This window comes from Dermochelys coriacea, chromosome 10 (assembly GCF_009764565.3).
Source record: "Dermochelys coriacea isolate rDerCor1 chromosome 10, rDerCor1.pri.v4, whole genome shotgun sequence".
NCBI lineage: Eukaryota > Metazoa > Chordata > Testudines > Dermochelyidae > Dermochelys > Dermochelys coriacea.
In genome coordinates this window covers 66999213-67016295 of record NC_050077.1, presented here as the reverse complement: position 1 = coordinate 67016295, position 17083 = coordinate 66999213, and the positions used below count along the sequence as shown (strand labels likewise).

General features: G+C 45.6%; 1 protein-coding gene across 1 annotated transcript in view; it reads left to right on the top strand.

Moving 5' to 3' along the window:
* The first annotated feature begins 404 nt into the window (after window positions 1-404).
* SLC27A2 (solute carrier family 27 member 2) overlaps window positions 405-17083 on the top strand; it is a 29209-nt gene continuing 12530 nt past the window's right edge. Inside the window, 10 exon segments of the mRNA XM_038419354.2 lie at window positions 405-618; window positions 1044-1109; window positions 1112-1501; window positions 1504-1533; window positions 6508-6589; window positions 6591-6681; window positions 6683-6716; window positions 8028-8186; window positions 9345-9469; window positions 16580-16774. Of these exon segments, the coding sequence (XP_038275282.2) occupies window positions 405-618; window positions 1044-1109; window positions 1112-1501; window positions 1504-1533; window positions 6508-6589; window positions 6591-6681; window positions 6683-6716; window positions 8028-8186; window positions 9345-9469; window positions 16580-16774 (1386 nt within the window).

The following is a 17083-nucleotide window of genomic DNA, read 5'->3' as shown; positions in this document are numbered from 1 at the left end:
CTAAGTATCCGGTCCCCTTCCCTTTATAAGAACATGAGAATGGCCATACTGGGTCAGACCAAAGGTCCATCCAGCCCATTATCCCGTCTGCCGACAGTGGCCAACGCCAGGTGCCCCAGAGGGAGCGAACCTAACAGGTAATGATCAAGTGATCGACAATACAATTGTTAAAAGAAAAGGAGGACTTGTGGCACCTTAGAGACTAACAAATTTATTAGAGCATAAGCTTTCCTGAGCTACAGCTCACAATTTGTTAGTCTCTAAGGTGCCACAAGTCCTCCTTTTCTTTTTGCGAATACAGACTAACACGGCTGCTACTCTGAATACAATTGTTGTAGCTACGGAAATCAGAGATATGTAATCATGCGTACAAATCGCTGTTTCCGCTTTGTTATCCTGGTGATATGGAGCTACCTAAGCTGGGTGTGAATCATCCTCGCCAGCCCCACGTCGCCTGCAGCAAAGCAGGGAGGCATCTGTCAGCCGTTGGGGCGCCCTGTTCTGGAAGGGGAAATCGGAAAGATAACTCGGGGTGCTACTATCCTTATTCTCTGAAGATCAGCCTCCCTTCCCAGGTACCTAACCACTTGGGGGCGGAGGAGCGAGTCGGGTTTGGCGGTACCGCTTGGCAGGCGAGCCAGAACTACGAGAATACTTTGCTTTTTAACGACAGGAAGAGATCGTACTTCGCCAGGCTCTCCCAAAGGCATTTCCCCGATCTCTCACCACGTCCCGCTCTGGAAAAGTGACCCGGCCAGGAGTCCTCCCCCCCGTGCCCCACGCGGCAGGTTTCGCCTGGTCTCCGCAACCATCCAGCCCATGTGGCTGGTACCTGGTCCTGACTCCTCCTAGTTGCGATTCTCCCCCAGGCAGCCCACCCGCCCGCTCCCTCCGATCCCCCCCCCGCTCGGGCACCGCTTCCTCCCAGGGAGGATGGGAGCGCTGGGCCCGCCTCTACCCAGCCGGGAGGCGAGCGGCGGGCCACGGCGCAGCGCCGCGTTCCCGCAGCTCCGCTCGGTGCGCTCCGAGTACCTTGCGCTGAGCCCGGGCCGGGTCATGGTTCTCCGCCTTCTACACCGCGCTGGCGGGGCTGCTGCTCCTGCCGCTGCTGCGCACCTCGCCTGCCCCTACTTCTTCCGCGACCTGAGCTTCTTCCTCACGCTAGCCTGGGTGTCGCAGCGGACGCGCAGCTCCGCGGCGCGCAGCCCGCCGCGCACCATCCTGGAGGTGTTCATGCAGCGGGCGCGCAGGACGCCCCGCAAGCCCCTGGTGCTGTTCAGGGAGGAGGTGCACACCTACGAGCAGGTGGACAAGCGGAGCAGCCAGGTGGCCCGGGCGCTGGCGAGCACGCCGGGCTGCAGGCAAGGGGACTGGCCTGGCCTTTTCCTGGGCAACGAGCCTGCCTACCTCTGGATCTGGCTGGGCTTGGCCAAGCTGGGCTGCGCCATGGCCTGCCTCAACTGCAACATCAGGGCTAAGTCCTTGCTGCGCTGCTTCCAGTGCGCGGAGCCAAGGTGCTGCTAGCAGCCCCAGGTGAGACCCGCCGGCGGCCAGGCTGCTCAGCGCGGAGCTGCTCAGGGTGGGGGGACCGGGAAAGCGGCTGCCCACACCGGCTCCCTGGGCTTCTCCTGCTCATCGACATCTGCTCAGGGGGAGAGCTCACCTGCCCGGCAGCCCTCTGAGGCAGGAAAGTGGGACACGCCCCAGGACTGGGGATGGGGGGAGCCCAGAATATGAGAATTCCCCAAGGGTGGGGATGGGGGTAGCCTGGAATCGGAGACAGTCCCCAGGGGATTTCTGGGCTACCCCCATGAATGTGAGCCAGGCCCCCTGGGACCCGGAATATGGGACAGTCCCCAGGGGATGAAGGTAGCTTGGAATGTGGGACAGTCCCTCTGGGGACAGGGGTAGCCCAGGATGTGGGACAGTCCCGGGGGGGTGGAGCGGGTTGAGGAGAAGGGTTCTTCCTTTAACATGTACAATAACCTCTGCTACGACTTCATTGTCAAGACTTGGCCAATCCAGTGTCAGTAGTTTGGAACAAATAAACAGCGAGGAAACTGCAGCTTGGTGCAGGACAGAGGTAACTGGGTCAAAAGTCAGTGAACATAGTAAACGGAGTCTTATTGTAAGGTCTTTCTGATGCTCTGTCTCAACTCTCAACTCCCACAGCTTTGGTGAGGCATGGCAAGGGAGATGCCCTGCCCAGAATTTTTTTCCCCCGGGGAGGGAAGCGGGGTTCTGCACCTATTTAGCCCGTGCAGAAGAGCAAGATGCAGTCTGTAAGGCCCTAGTCCTACCAAAGCACATGATTAGCTTTACACATGAGTAGCTCTATCAGCATCAAGTTTGGGGCCTTAAACCTTAATCCTAAAATTGACTGTGTCTAGATGGTCCCCTGTGCCTTCACTGACCCCCACTGACTTAATGGGGCTCCAGATGGGCAAAGGAGGATCTGTCCAGATGAAAGAGGTTGTAGGATCTGTGCCATAGTGCTGCAGGTTTTTGTCAAAGAGCCAGGCAGTCAAAGATGTAGCATTTAAACATCCAGGTGCTTTTTGGGGTAAGCAGAGGATGCATCAAGTCAGCTGTAAGAATGAAACATACCTTCTGTAAGTAATTACATGGGGAACAAATATTTAATAATGGACGCTTCACTCTAGCAGAGAAAGGCATAACACACCACTCAAGAGCTGGAAGTTGAAGCTAGACAAATTCAGACTGAAAATAAGGTGCAAGTTTTTGATGGTGAGAGTAATAAATCATTGGAACAATTTACAAAGGGTGGATTCTCTGTAACTGACCATTTTAAAATCAAGATTGCATATTTTTCTGAAAGAACTGCTCTAGGAATTATTTTGGGGAAGTTCTATGGCCTGTGAGAGACAGGAGGTCAGAGTAGATGATCACAATGGTCCCTTCTGGCCTTAGAATCTATGAATAGATGATGTTCCCAAATGATTGCAATATATTTCATTTCCAATTTATTAGTAAGGGGAAATCTCCAGAAAGAGAGAGTTTACTTAGGTATCAGGTGTTTTATATATCTATATATAAAGATAGAGTATCTGCATTAATGTTTGCAGGGTCAAGACCATTTCTATGCAGATGTTTAAATGCTCCTAAATTTTATTAACTCAAAAACAAATCTTTCAAGCCTAACACAGGAACTATACCTCAGTACGAATTGAATTCCGTGCTACATTTGAACTTTCAAATAATCAATTTATCCTGCTTATCAGCATGGAAAAAAGCTAGTGTTTAGGACAGGAAAATGTACTTTTCCAAAAAGTATTCAGCTCTGGGAAAAGACCAAACCAAGGAGGTTTCAGCCCAAAGTGAGATTTTTTTTTAAGCTGAATGTTTGAAAATAGTGGGTTATTAATGACATAATTTCCCCAATCTTAGCTGTAATAGTCACTACTAGCAGCTGTTAAAATAATATAAGTAGAGGACCAAAAAAAAAAAAAGATTTCTCCTCTGTGAAACATTTACTTTGTTGTCCCTGATCTGAGTTTTGACCCTTAGTCTGCATTTCTGTGCTACCCTTGGTCAAAGGTAAATCTCTTCTGATCACAGCTATATCATGATCACAACTGTACCACAGCTGTGACCATCGTTGTTTACTTGCATGGATATTTGGAAATAGGTTTCCTGCAAAGGATATGATTCAATTATAAACAGGAGTAGAGTGTATTGTATTTACGTCTGTTTGGTGCCAGACCATGGCTCAATAGATCTACATGCAGAGAAAGGGGGTTCAGGTGCCTCTGCAGAACATTCCACTCCCTGCTACCCAACCCAATTCTCCATTCAGTCCAGGGTTTGTGTAGAAGGAGGGGATGGAGTGAGAGTGGGCAGGAACAGGAGGGGCAGGCCACCTGAATGCACATCATTTTCCCTTCCAGTCCTGCAGATGTCCAAAAATGTTAATACAGCCTGAAGCCATATTAACCATTTTTAGCTCCCCTGCCTGAACCCTAGAGGAGGCTATGGAGGGTTGGGGGGGGATCCTTGGCAGTACAGCACCAATGGAGTTATGTTGGCAGGGAGCCAGGGGTGTTGGTGGGAGCCAGAGTAGCAACAGAGGTCTGGGGTCTCTACACAGATAGCCCTGCGACCTTCCAGATTTGGGGGTAACTTTGGGGGGGGGCCAAATTTTTTACAGTCTGAGCCTTGTCTTGGTATATTTATAAATACCATTCCCAAGAACATCGACAGGCAACTACCCTAGAAATATTGGTTCCAATAATACCAATACCAGTTGCTAAATTCAAAGTGAATGGCAGAGCTGTTTGTTTTGGGATACAGCAGGTTGGGTTGCTGAATCCAACAGTAGGTTGCTTATTAGGAACAGTTCCGACTCTTTTGATGGCATTTCCACACAAGAAAAATGTACACAGCCAGCTTTTGCAACATTTCATGACTTGGGGGAAGGGATTGATATAAATTAAATGAAAGGACTCTTGCAAATTACATGAACATCTAAGAAATGGCGTGTGCAAGAATTCAGTCCTTTGAGTGAAGAGAAAAGGCCTGGGATATTGAGTCAGTCTCCTACAGTGAATACTGACTCTTTTATATCGGCACTACGTAACCCAGCTACCTCTTACAAGTAATCTCTCACTTTTGGTTTTAGTGATATAAAAGTTAAAGCGCTACGTAAATTAACTGTGGACATCAAATTGGACAGCATGTCAGGGTTTTGTTCAGACATTAAAAAAATAGTTCATGCTATAAAACATGCTAGAAATGTGGGGCCAGATTCTCAGCTGGTGTAAATCAATGTAGCTCCATAAAAATCAACACAGCTTCTTCCCCCAATCCTGGTGCTGGCTTGACACTCAGGGCCCTCAAGACATCCATTGAAGTCAATGGATCTATGACAGATTACGCCAGCTGAGAATCTTGTTTGTGTCTCTCTACACATCAGCAAATTTGATAGCATGTGCCTGGAGCCAAATTTTTCTCCCCTTGCTTTCATAAAACTCCAGTTGATTTGACTTCAGTGGGAGCATTTATGTGAGTAAATCAACCCCAATTTGTCCCTGGGTGTGAATGTTCCCTGGTTTGATTTGTGTGCGAGTTTTACAGTTTGATTCCCGTAAATTATTCTTTCTACAACATGAGTCTTTTAGAGTAGCAGCTGTGTTAGTCTGTATTCCGCAAAAAGAAAAGGAGTACTTGTGGCACCTTAGAGGCTAATAAATTATTTGAGCATAAGCTTTCATGAGCTACAAAGCTTATTGCTCAAATAAACATGAGTCTGTGATTCCTTCTCCGCCCTGCTTCAAGCTGTTTTGAGAACGGAAACCTGAAGCAGTAGCTGTTTGAGTGAAATTGGTGATAAGGGTCCATGTTAAATTATTGGAACTTGCTAGTTCAAAGGGGAATTGTCACACCCGAGATTTGAAAGGTCTTTTTGTTTGCTTTGCAGGGTGCTTGTCAGATTCCACCCAACATTATGAAAATGTAGACTCTCTTTTCTGTTTTCATGCATATAGCCATTTGCTGTTTAAAGGAGGACTTTGAGTTGCAAAAAAACCAGCCAAGACACTGGTGACTATACCAGCCAAAGCAGATAATCTTATTTTTCTAATAGAGCAAGTGAGCAAGTAAACGTTGTGCTGTATATGAAGAGAGCCTGTGCATTGTCATTTCTCACACGGGCCCCTTTTATTGTAAATGTCTACTTTTTTTTTCTTTTGCCATCCAGGCTCAGTGTGGATGAAATTCACTTTTATACAAGGATGGTGGGACGTAAGTGGTACGTAAGTCCTCTAAGGGGGAAATTCACCACCCTTCAGTGTCCATTTTGTCCATCCCCTAGCTAGCACAAAACGGCCACAAAGAGTGCCTAGAAGGTTCCCTAAGGAATACCCTCAGCATGAGTCTCTATTCAGCAGACACAGAGCTGGCAGGGCGAGCTATATATTCCTCCCCCCAGCCCAGGGATCATGTCCCTGGTGGCTGCAGGCAGGAGGAAGTGTGTCTAGGGCATTCCTACTCCCTAGTTCTTGCAAGGCCCATACCTCTCAAAGGTGAGCTAACCTGTACTGATGATTGAGTCAGCCCCAGGATCAGGGAGGCACAAAGTGTTTTTCCTCAGGCCTGGTCTACACCTAAAATTGAGACTGACCAAGTTACCTTGGTCAGGACTGTGAAAAACATCATGCCCTGTGCAATGTAGTTAGGTTGACCTAACCCTCATTGTAGTAGCAGCTCTCAGGCAGGTGGATTATCTACATCAAGGGAAAACCAACTTCTGTTGATGTAGAAAGCTTCTATACTACAGCACCATGCAGCACAGCTGCGGCAGTGTAGCTGTCACTATAGCCACTGTAGGGTAGCCATGGCCTCACTCCTTTTATTAGACACTGAACCGACATAGGCATGAAGCATTCCTGAGTCCAGTTAAATACAAAATCTCCCAGGCAAAACTTGGGACACAAATTTGGCCATGCAAAATTTTCTTAGAATTATTTTCTATTTTCTTTGCTCCGTAAGAATTGAAAGCAGCTGTTGAAGAAATATTGCCAGCCCTGAAAGAAGAAAACATCAGAGTCTTCTACCTAAGCCGACCTCCGACACAAAGGGGTTGACAGCTTCACTGACAAATGGAAGTGGTTTCAGATGAGCCTATTCCCACACTCTTGGAGATCAAATGTCACTTCTAAAACCTCCTGCCATGTATATTTATACCTCTGGGACTACAGGTATGTAATGGGGTTAAACATCACAGCGACGGAGGGGAAGGAATGATTAGAGTGAGATTTAATTTTTCCTCTTTTCTGCTTAGAATTCCTTACAAACCATCTTCAAAATCCCATTTCTGTCTGAACATATTCACCTGCTACTGTTACAAGGAAACCCAGAATTCTGGAAATGAAAGAGATTAGAGACAAAGGTTTTTTTCCTTTTCTTTGGCACTTGGAAAGCATTTGTGTATGGTCAAGTTCCCTTGTGTGTGGATCATCTGACACATCATGGAGGGAGAGCACATTTGGGAAGAAAAATGGGCAGATGTGGACTGTCCAATCTCCAAACCCTGCCGGGGGGGCTCAGAGATCGGTACAGCCCTAGAGGCTATTTTTAACCACTTTTTTGGTTTCATTGACTAGATCACAAGGTGATGGGGCCCATTAACTATCGCAAGCACTTTTGGAAGTAAACGTCTTCCAAGGTGTATGTGAATCAAATTGTATCTTGAATCAAACTGTACCCTCATATTTTACTATAGTTGACTCTGTGCTTTCTTTCCCATACAGCGCCACTCCCCCACCAGTGTGACCTACTCTGGCATTCCTGTATATTTTGCATCCTGGTGCTACCATGTCCCATTGATTAGCATTGTCCCCCCAAGTTTCTGTGATACCTATCATATCAATATCTTCATTCAATAGCAGGTCTTCAGGTTAAGCCATCTTAGTATTTGGACTTCTAGCAATTGTATACAAACACTTATAAAACTTGTTAATATTTAGTTATATACCTTCACGTGATGTAAATGAACAGGACTCTTTTTCATTTAACTCTTTCTCTTTAGTTTCTATCTGTACTTTATCAACTTCAAGCCTCTGATAGTTATGAGGATATAGAGCAGGGGGTGGCAGCCTTTCAGAAGTGGTGTGCTGAGTCTTCATTTATTCACTCTAATTTAAGATTTCATGTGCCAGTAATACATTTTAACATTTTTAGAAGGTCTCTTTCTATAAGTCTATAGTACATAACTAAATATTGTTGTATGTAAAGTAAATAATATTTTTAAAATGTTTAAGAAGCTTCATTTAAAATTAAATTAAAATGCAGAGCCCCCTGGACTGGTGACCAGGACCCGGGCAGTGTGAGAGCCACTGAAAATCAGCTTGCGTGCCGCCTTTGGCACGCATGCCATAGGTTGCCTACCCCTGATTGAGTATCCCCTTCACTAACTCCACCCGCTAAGTGATGTCCCTGTCCAAACCACCTTGGTCATTAGGTGTACCAATCATATGAAAGAGCGCACCTTTTCTATTGTCTTTACACAGGTCTTCCAAAGGCTGCAGTGATTACCCATGAACGCATGCTGTTAGGTTGTGGTTTGTTCGTTATAAGTGGCGTGACCTCTGAGGACATTGTGTATAATACCCTGCCACTGTATCACAGTGCTGCCCTCCTGATCGGAGTTCATGGATGCATCATGCAAGGTACAGTGCACCTTACAGTGTAAATGAGTTACTGTGCATATGGGAAGAAACAGCAAAATTCATACCCGGAGCCAGCTTTCCAGCCCTACATGGCAGTGTCACAGTTTCAGGGTTAACTGCACCTTTGACTCCACTCCTGGTCTCCTTTGAAGGCACCCACTTAGAAGCTTCAGGCTTCTTAGCCCTCACCTCTTTTGGATGGAGACCTGCATCATCCTCCCTCCAGACTGGGGGTTTACACTTGCAGTCCTTCTGCACTTCATTGAGATTTCCCCAGAATGACTAGGATCCAGCCTCTGTGGTTAACCTTTCTCCAGGGGCTACAAGCCTGTATACCAGTTACCGACCAGCCCTCACAAAGCAAAATACACTTGTTCTAAGGGAAAAAACATTACAGGGAAAGCATAAAAAATAATAAAAATTCCTATCCACAGGCCAAAAGCTTGTCTGTTTGCTGTATCAAAAAGAAAGCCCTTCAGACTCAGCCTTTTTATACCAAAAGTGCTTTCTTTGTCTGCTGGTCTCTGGAACACTCAGTTTGAAATAGTATAGGCAAACCTCCCTAGGGGTAGTACCTCTCTGCAGGTGTTTACAGCCTGAGTGAGTTGCTATAATCTCTCTCTCTCTCTCTCTCTCTCACACACACACACACACACACACACACACACACACACACACACACACACACCCTCTGTTTTTAGTTCCGGGAAGAGCACTGGTAACCCTGCCCCCTAGAGTTGCATACAATCTCTGGTCCACCGTGAGACAGAAACCACTGATCAACTTAACACAATGTGATTCCCCACCCCCCATAAAGATACTGCATGCACCTGCAATGTCCGTCACAAGCAGCTCCTCCGGTGCTTCACAACCACAGGGGTTACATGGTGCAGAGTGCCACAAAGTTCATGCACTATGAATACACCCATACTTTCTGATGGACAGAATTAAAGGATACAGCTACTTCCTGGCCATGGATTGTACCTGAATTTATTTTAGGAAAGGGTCACACACTTTTAAAATGAAGTTATATAATCGGTCATCCTGCAAATTTCCTGTACTCATCACTGAAACTACTAAGCAAATTGTACCATTTTCTCAAAATCTATTTATTATAGCCCAATTCTATTATTTCCCCCCTTCTTCTTCTTTGTGTAGGTGCAACCTTAGCTCTACGCTCCAAATTTTCAGCCAGCCAGTTTTGGGTTGACTGCAGGAAATACAACGTAACAGTCATCCAGTATATAGGGGAGGTGCTTCGGTATTTATGCAACATGCCAAAGGTAATATCTTCTATGCGCCAGAGTTTTTTGAAAACTGATTATAAATATTGTCTGGATTACCTGTGTAATACTTCTAATATTTTCATGGACTATAATGACCCTCCGATATTCCACAGATTAACCCAGGGGCCAGATTCTCTGTTCCACCAAGTTCATTTTGCACTGTCTAATGATACATCGGGATGGGGGGCGGGGGGGAGAATCCCCTGGCGGTGAATCTAAGGCTGTGTCTACACTAGCACTTTTGTCAATATAATGTATGTTGCTCAGGAATATGAAAAACCACCGGTCTGAACAACATAAATTACACCGACAGATACGCCGGTGTGGAAAGCACTGTCGGAGGGAGACACTCTCCCGTTCCCACCGCTCGTTGGAGTTGGTTTAACTGTGTCAATGGGAGTGTTGAGATGGAGCGACTACACGAGCAATCTTACAGTGGGGCAGCTGCATTGGTACAGCTGTGCCACTGTAAGCTTGCTAGTGTAGACATGGTGTTAGAGTCCAGGTTAGCTCACTTGGGCTTGTGCTATAGGACTAAAAATAGCAGTGTAGACATTTGGGATCAGACTGGAGCCCAGGTTCTGAAACCTGGTGAGGGGGGTGGATCTCCAAGCCTGCGCTCCAGCCCAAGTGGGAATGTCTACCCTGCTGTTTTTAGCCCCGTAGCATAAGCTCGAGTCATTTGACCCAGGCTTTAAGACTCGCTGCCCTGGTGGTTTTTCTTTGCAGTGTAGACATACTGAGTGTGCAGAGATTGCAACTAGGGAATTCCTCCAGCATTAAGACGGCTTATTCCTGTGCAATAAGCCTCCCCCCAGCATAAGAGGAAGAAGGGAGGAGCATTGGGAAGGGGAAGGAAGAGTACGGGGCACATTGGAGCAAAGCCATAGTTTCTTTGTTAAAAGCTGTTGCCTAGTTTCAGAATCAAGGCCCAGTTAATGAATCTGTGTTCTTGGAGGTCTTAGCCAAAGAATTCCCATTACTGATAATGCAATACATTTATTTTATTTTAATATTGAGAGGCGAAGAAACCCCTTAAGTTAATATCTGCTTATATGGACCGACTCATTTTCCCGTTGCCTGCTTTACTGCTCACACTTTACAATGTATTCTCCCATTAGTGCAAAGGACATATGAATCTGTTTTGACATTAGCAAGTATGTAACATGCTCTCCATATTGTGAAGACTCAATTTATAAAAACAAAAAGTATTAAAGTGAAAAGCAGATGGGCCTTGGTTTAATATTTTACCCATCTACATTTTCAATATTTTTAAAATTATTTTTTTAAAATAATGACTATTTAGGTGTAATATATTATTTTACATCTTTTTAGATAGCTCTTTCCACCCGAGGAACTAAAAGCACTTTGCACAGAATTTTACAGATACAGAATCAGGACAAGATCCTGGACCCAAGGAGTTTCCAGTCTAATTTAGATTAACATGAAATGTCTTTCAAACTAAGCGCCGCTGATTTAAAGTGGGAATTTCTTTTGCACAATCTTGACAAAGAGTACTACAATATGAACACGTCATAATTAGGCTCTCAGCTTCATATGCCATAACAATGAACAGAGAAAGTGCACACCTGCTATAATCTAGCTAGCTGCAGACCAAACACAAAAGGTCCCAGGGGGAAATCAAGGAGCTGGTCATTTAACATTTGGACATGGCTAGAATCAGGTTTTCAGCAGGCAAGAGGCACTAGACCAGGATAGTCTTGTGACCATCCCAGATGAAAAGTTCCCCAAATAACCAGACTGAGGGAGCGCTTCATTCGTCTGGCATAGTAGCATAATCTTTGAGATACTCATAGTCCAGCACGATATATGCTGCCTAAATAACCCATCAGCATTTTCTGTCATATTCTATGGGGCCACAGGTACCTGTGTATTGGTTAGAGCAGCCATAGAATAGAAGCAGTGTAAAGATGGTGAAACCTCCCCCCATTCTGTGTCTGCATGCAAAATCAGGCCTGAGGTTTCTTGCTGTTTGTTTAGATTTTTGAGTGTGTAGGGCATCAACTACATTGGACTTGTTGGACTATGTAGGACAAGTACATGGTTATGAATGGGGAATAACTTCATTGAAATCAATGGAGTTACTCTGGGTTTAGGGTGTAAGTGGGATCGCTGGTCCTGAATACCATTTCTTCATTACAGTTTCTGGGCCACACTGAGCAGTGAAATAAAGTGGTAGTGTAAGTGGGTGTAGTGGTCTCACCCTCAAGTGGGGAAGGGGGCCACTGCGCCTTACTGTATTAGGTTATAACTGCTGGGGTTGAGCCACATGCAATCTGTAATCCTGTAGCCACCTAGCAGAGGTAAACCAGCAGGGACAGTCTGGTGCTGTTGGCCCCGTTGGCAGGGCAAAGCAGTGAACAGTCTTTAGCCCACAGCCTCTTGGTGGGGGCAGAAAGCAGTTAAGAGTTTAGGCTCTGGCCCTTTGGGGGCAGGGCAGACCAGGGAGCAGGCTTTAGTCTCAATTTGTAGGCTAAGGCAGCCAGCAAACACAGTCTAGGCTCTGACCCTTTGGGGCAGAGCAGAGCAGGGGTGAGCACCCAGATAGTCTATGGGCTCAGGTAGGGGTGAGCATCAACCGAGTCTAGCGTCCTAGCTTGATGGATAGTAGACTTACACAGGCCTTCTGGTCCAAGATGGCAAGTCTGACACCCCAGGGTTGGCGTGGCTGGGGACAGGAGGATGTAAGCCCACCCCACTCCACCGCAGTGGAACCTATGGAGCTGGAGCAACAGATACAAGCTGAGCTAGAGAAAAAGTACACTCTGAATCTATTTCTGCAGGCAGTAAACTTACCCGCACGTGTGTCTAACATCCAAATGCCTAGCCATTCATAAATAGTTATGACCATTCTGCCAGGATTTGTTAACACAATAAATACTTAAAACCACTGCAAGGATCCTCCTCTCCAAGAACTCCTGATTGTGCTAGCATTGGTTCTGAGAGTTATCTATTTTAGTGAACAGGTGGCTAACTCTTCCCCACTCCATGCCTTAATATGTTTTATGTACAAATTACTTCTCTGGTTGCAACATGGAGTTTGCTCTTAATGTAAATAGGTTAGTTTATAGTTGCTCATAGTTCACGGAATTTTATCCTTTGGCAATCATGCCCCGTTTAATCATAGACTACAAAGGAATCACAAGCCATATTGAGTTTAACCAAGGTCTCAAGGTCTCTGACAGCTGGTGGCAGCTTTGCCGCCTGATTACAGGTCAGTTGCAAATGCCTAGAGGGGCGAAGGTCCTCAGTAATGTTTGCAGCACAGGCAAAAACAGCTGAACCGCTAACTGACATGTTAATGAAAGAACTGGGAGTCTTACATAAACTGAGAAACTTGCAAGGCTGACATTGAAGCCAAGGGAAAGAATTATACTCATGAAAATGATAGGGCAGTGTAATTGAGTGGCGTTTCGTGGGGGAAGCAGGCTTTCCTATGGGCGTTCCTCGGTAATAGTGGCAGTTTATATATGAAGATCAGACTTTAAAAGAAAACCAACACACAGCTTTGTTTTAATTATTTAACACAGGATTTATCATCGCCCCAAGTACATAGGATTCAGCATCTTTGGAGAAAGCATTTCCATACAAGCAGGGCCTACAGGCTTCTCTAATGTCTGGTGCTGGGGCCCATAGGCACACCATGTTAAGTGGATGAGCCTCTCCCAGAAAGCTGCAATTAAGACCTTAGAGAGAGCATGCAAGAGCTTGACATGGCGGAAGCTCTTATTTGTAGTGCGCTAGTGCCGAGAGGTACCAGTCTCATTGCACTAGGCACTGAACAAACAAAGTGACTGTCTGCCTCAGAGAGCAGGCAGCCTAAGTAAGTTTATACCTGGCTGTAAATTACCCTCTGCCTTAATTTACACCCTCCCATAGATTCTCCATCACTGGAAATCAAGATTGGATGTTTTTCTAAAAGATTTGATCTGGGAATTATTTTGGGGAAGATCTGTGGTCTGTGTTATACAGGAGGTCTGACTAGATGATCACAATGGTCCCTTCTGGCCTTGGACTCCATAACCAACAAATGGAAAAGAATGAATGATATAGAGCGATTTCAGGACCCTGAAAGAGGAAGGACAGACTGCTGGTCTGGAGCTAACCAACAAACTGTCCCCAGTGAAACATTTCAAAATGGAAACACGTTTGGTCTCAAAGCCCTACAAGTCCCCAGTCAAGCAGTATAAGAAAAAACCTCCCAGGACACATGAACATATTGTGCAGGGCTCTATAATATGCAAGTTCCTGTCAACCCAGAAAGACTTTTGGAATAACTGAACTCTACCATACAGGATCAGGGCACAAGTGTGCAGAACTTCAGCAGACAGTCTGGGTTGTTTTATACGCTACTTGGCTCTGCTCAGACATTTTAATGGCAAATCTTTCAGTAAATCAAAGAGGAAAATCAATCAGGACTACTGATTTGGATTATTGAACTGACCTTTCAAGGCTGGACCAAGTGTGTAGAAAAGTAACAATAACCCAGAAGCTACATAACTGAAGTCCAGAACAGTGTCATGTGCTGGAATAATCAAAAAATAAAAGCAAACTCTAATTAGAGTATTTGCATATTCAAAACTTGCAACCTCATTTCCATGGTAGTTTCTTGTCCTTTTTTGTTGTGAACATCTAACAATGTAAATGGATCCAAACTGGTGTCTCACTGGGTCCAGATTCCTCCCTGGAGTAACTCTGTCTTTAATGGGCTTGCCCGAGGGAGAGATTTGGCTCATTGCCTCTGTAACTAGGCAGACAGCAGCATAAACTTTGAAGCCTGATTATGAACATTTAAATGACAAGAAATTGCTTAACCATTTCACTGCTGGCAGTTGGGTGAGAAACATTCAGCTAATGCAATGTTTCCCAAACTTCTGAAAGTTGAAGCTTCAGGAAAATAAAACTAATTGTGGTCACTTTCACCCTCTCCATGCTAGCAGGGCAGCCTAGGGAAACTGGCAGTGGCACTGCCACGGTTCTACATACTTCCCTTCCCCGCCTGGCTGGCCCTGCACACACTATACTTTGAGATGCATTGAGCTAATGTATCCATCCAATCCAGCTGGACATTCCTGTTTCTTGCTGATGTCCCACTGGAGTTAGGGTTCTTGAGAAAATGCAAACATTCTATCAAGCAGAATTTCATTTGTTCAGATAACTGAGATGCCAGCTGCTGCCTGGGAAAAATTAGGATTGAAGTGTAGGTATAACAGGTCCCCTTAAATGAAATCAAGTCCAGCTCTCCTGTTCCACTCCAGGGGCACCCTAGTTTGGTGTAATGAGGAGGGTGGGGCTGCTTCTTGGAGTTATAAATGAGAGACAGCCCAATGGCTAGAGAGAGTCCAGAACCCAGTCCTGAGAGAGAGATCGTGCTCAGAAGAAGGGCTGAGCTGGGTTGAGAGCATCAGGAAGGGGATGCCCGGGAAGAAGGGAGTGATAAAGTGTTCCCTCATGAGGAATAGAGCAAGAGAAGGCTTGTGAAAGCAGAAGGCAGGAAGGCAAACTTCCCCAGGCCAGAGAGAGATGGCTAGAGAGGGCTGAAGGCTGAGAACAGCAGACAGAAATGCCTGCTGGCTCTCTGAGGTGTAAAGCCAGAGGGCCAGAGAGGGCTGAAGGCTGGAGAATGATGGAGGGGTGAGCCTGCTGATGTCTCCAGGCAAAAACTGGAACCATACCTTCAGGGCGGAGAAGCACCCCGCTAGAGGGGCTGGGGTGGGGCAAAGTGAGAGATGCTGAGGTGTGGTGAGAAAAGACGGCTCTGTACCTGAAAGGTGTGGTGTGGGGAGAGATGCCAGAGCTGTAGCTGGCGTGTTGATGGCATGTTGGGATTTGAAATGTGAATATACTGTGTGTACTGTGCTGGAGAAATCTGAATTGTGGCTGTGGGACCTTTTGTAATAAACTAACCCTGCAAAAGGCTATTTATACTCTGAAAACTTATGTGGAGTTCCGGGGGACTCTGGAAGAAGGGGGGAAATGAGATATGTGCACAGGACACCAGAAGAGGGAAATCGAGACAGAGGGCCACTTTCTGGGCCACCATAAGGCCACGAGGGGGTGCCATGGAGGCAGCCATCCTGTGATAGTGGGTTTACAATAGAATTTGGGCCAGTAGCAACAGTGAAAGCAGTCCAGGTTAATAAGCCAACATGTATTTTTAAAAAAACCTCTCCCCTTGGGCCTTGAAATGCTATTGGGTATTAAGTTACATAACTATGAGGAGCAAATTCTCCTCAGAAATTAGAAGATCTGGAAGAGCAATGTCCACAGATTTTGTCAAAATTCCCAATGTACTATTGCTCCAGTTCATTGTTTCTTAAAGCCCATTAGAATTGCTTGTGTTTTATAGACTATATGTACAGCAAATTCGGTTCTCTTTTATTGCTGGGATGTAAGTAAATAAATAAGAACAATTCATCTAAGCAACCAGGTGAACTATCACCCTTTTCTTTGTCATCTCCATATTTGCTGTGTGAAGAGCACATTTATGGCAGCATATTAAAAAATGAGAGGATAATATTCTTATTTTAACGGGCTCAGTTCTGCAATCCTCACACAGGCTAATGTATTGCCTAGGTAAAGACTTCAATGCTGAGACAGCTTTTTTTCCCCCCTTGAATGTCATTTTGAAGTATAGGGAATTTGAAAATCTGTCCATTTTTACCTCCTAAATCGTTGACAGCACTAAGGGTGAAATTCAACCCATGCAGAAGGTCACGACAAGTCTTGTGCACAAAACAGGTTTAAGTGGAACATAAAGTGGGGCATAGGTTTCATATTGACCCTCTGCAGGTGGTGAATTTCACCCTCAGGAGCCAGCCCTGCCCCCTGATTTTGCCACTGATTTCAGCTGAAGACAGATATTCAGCCTAATGCTGCTCCAACATTCCTTCTCCTGTCTCCGATATTAATCGATGTAAGTATCAGGCCATCTATCCATCTCATAACTGCACGTGTAGCTGTAAAGATGCGTATGCCTGTTATACTTCAAAATGTGCTTTATGTTTGCAGACTGATGTCTTCTTTAAACTTGTTCATTTATCTAACCTAATCATTAACCTATGTCCGTTGGGTTTTCATGTCTAGAAAGACAGCGATGGTGATCACAGAGTAAGGATTGCCATAGGCAATGGGTTAAGGGCTGATGTTTGGAGGGAATTCGTCAGAAGATTTGGAGACATCCGTATATTGGAGTTCTATGCTGCAACTGAGGGAAATGTTGGGTTTTTTAACTACACTGGAAAAGTCGGTGCTGTGGGGAGAGTAAACTACTTCCATAAGGTAAGCAAAATAACATCAGTGCTGGCATTCTGTCCCTCAGGGGTGAAGTTCAACTCATTGCCAAGGGCTCACATGGGCCCTCCACATCACTTAAGCCCTAAGAGGCAAATGCATAGCCCAGTGCTCAGCTGAACCTTGGGCAGATATACCCAGGGAAGGGTTCCTTGCACTCCCCAACTTTAGCTTATACCTGTCCCATGCTAGACTGATATCACCCTAACTGCTGCCATCTCACTAAGAGTATGTCTACATTGCAAACACACATCTGTGGCTGGCCTGGGTCAGCTGACTTGGGCTTGCAGGGCTCAG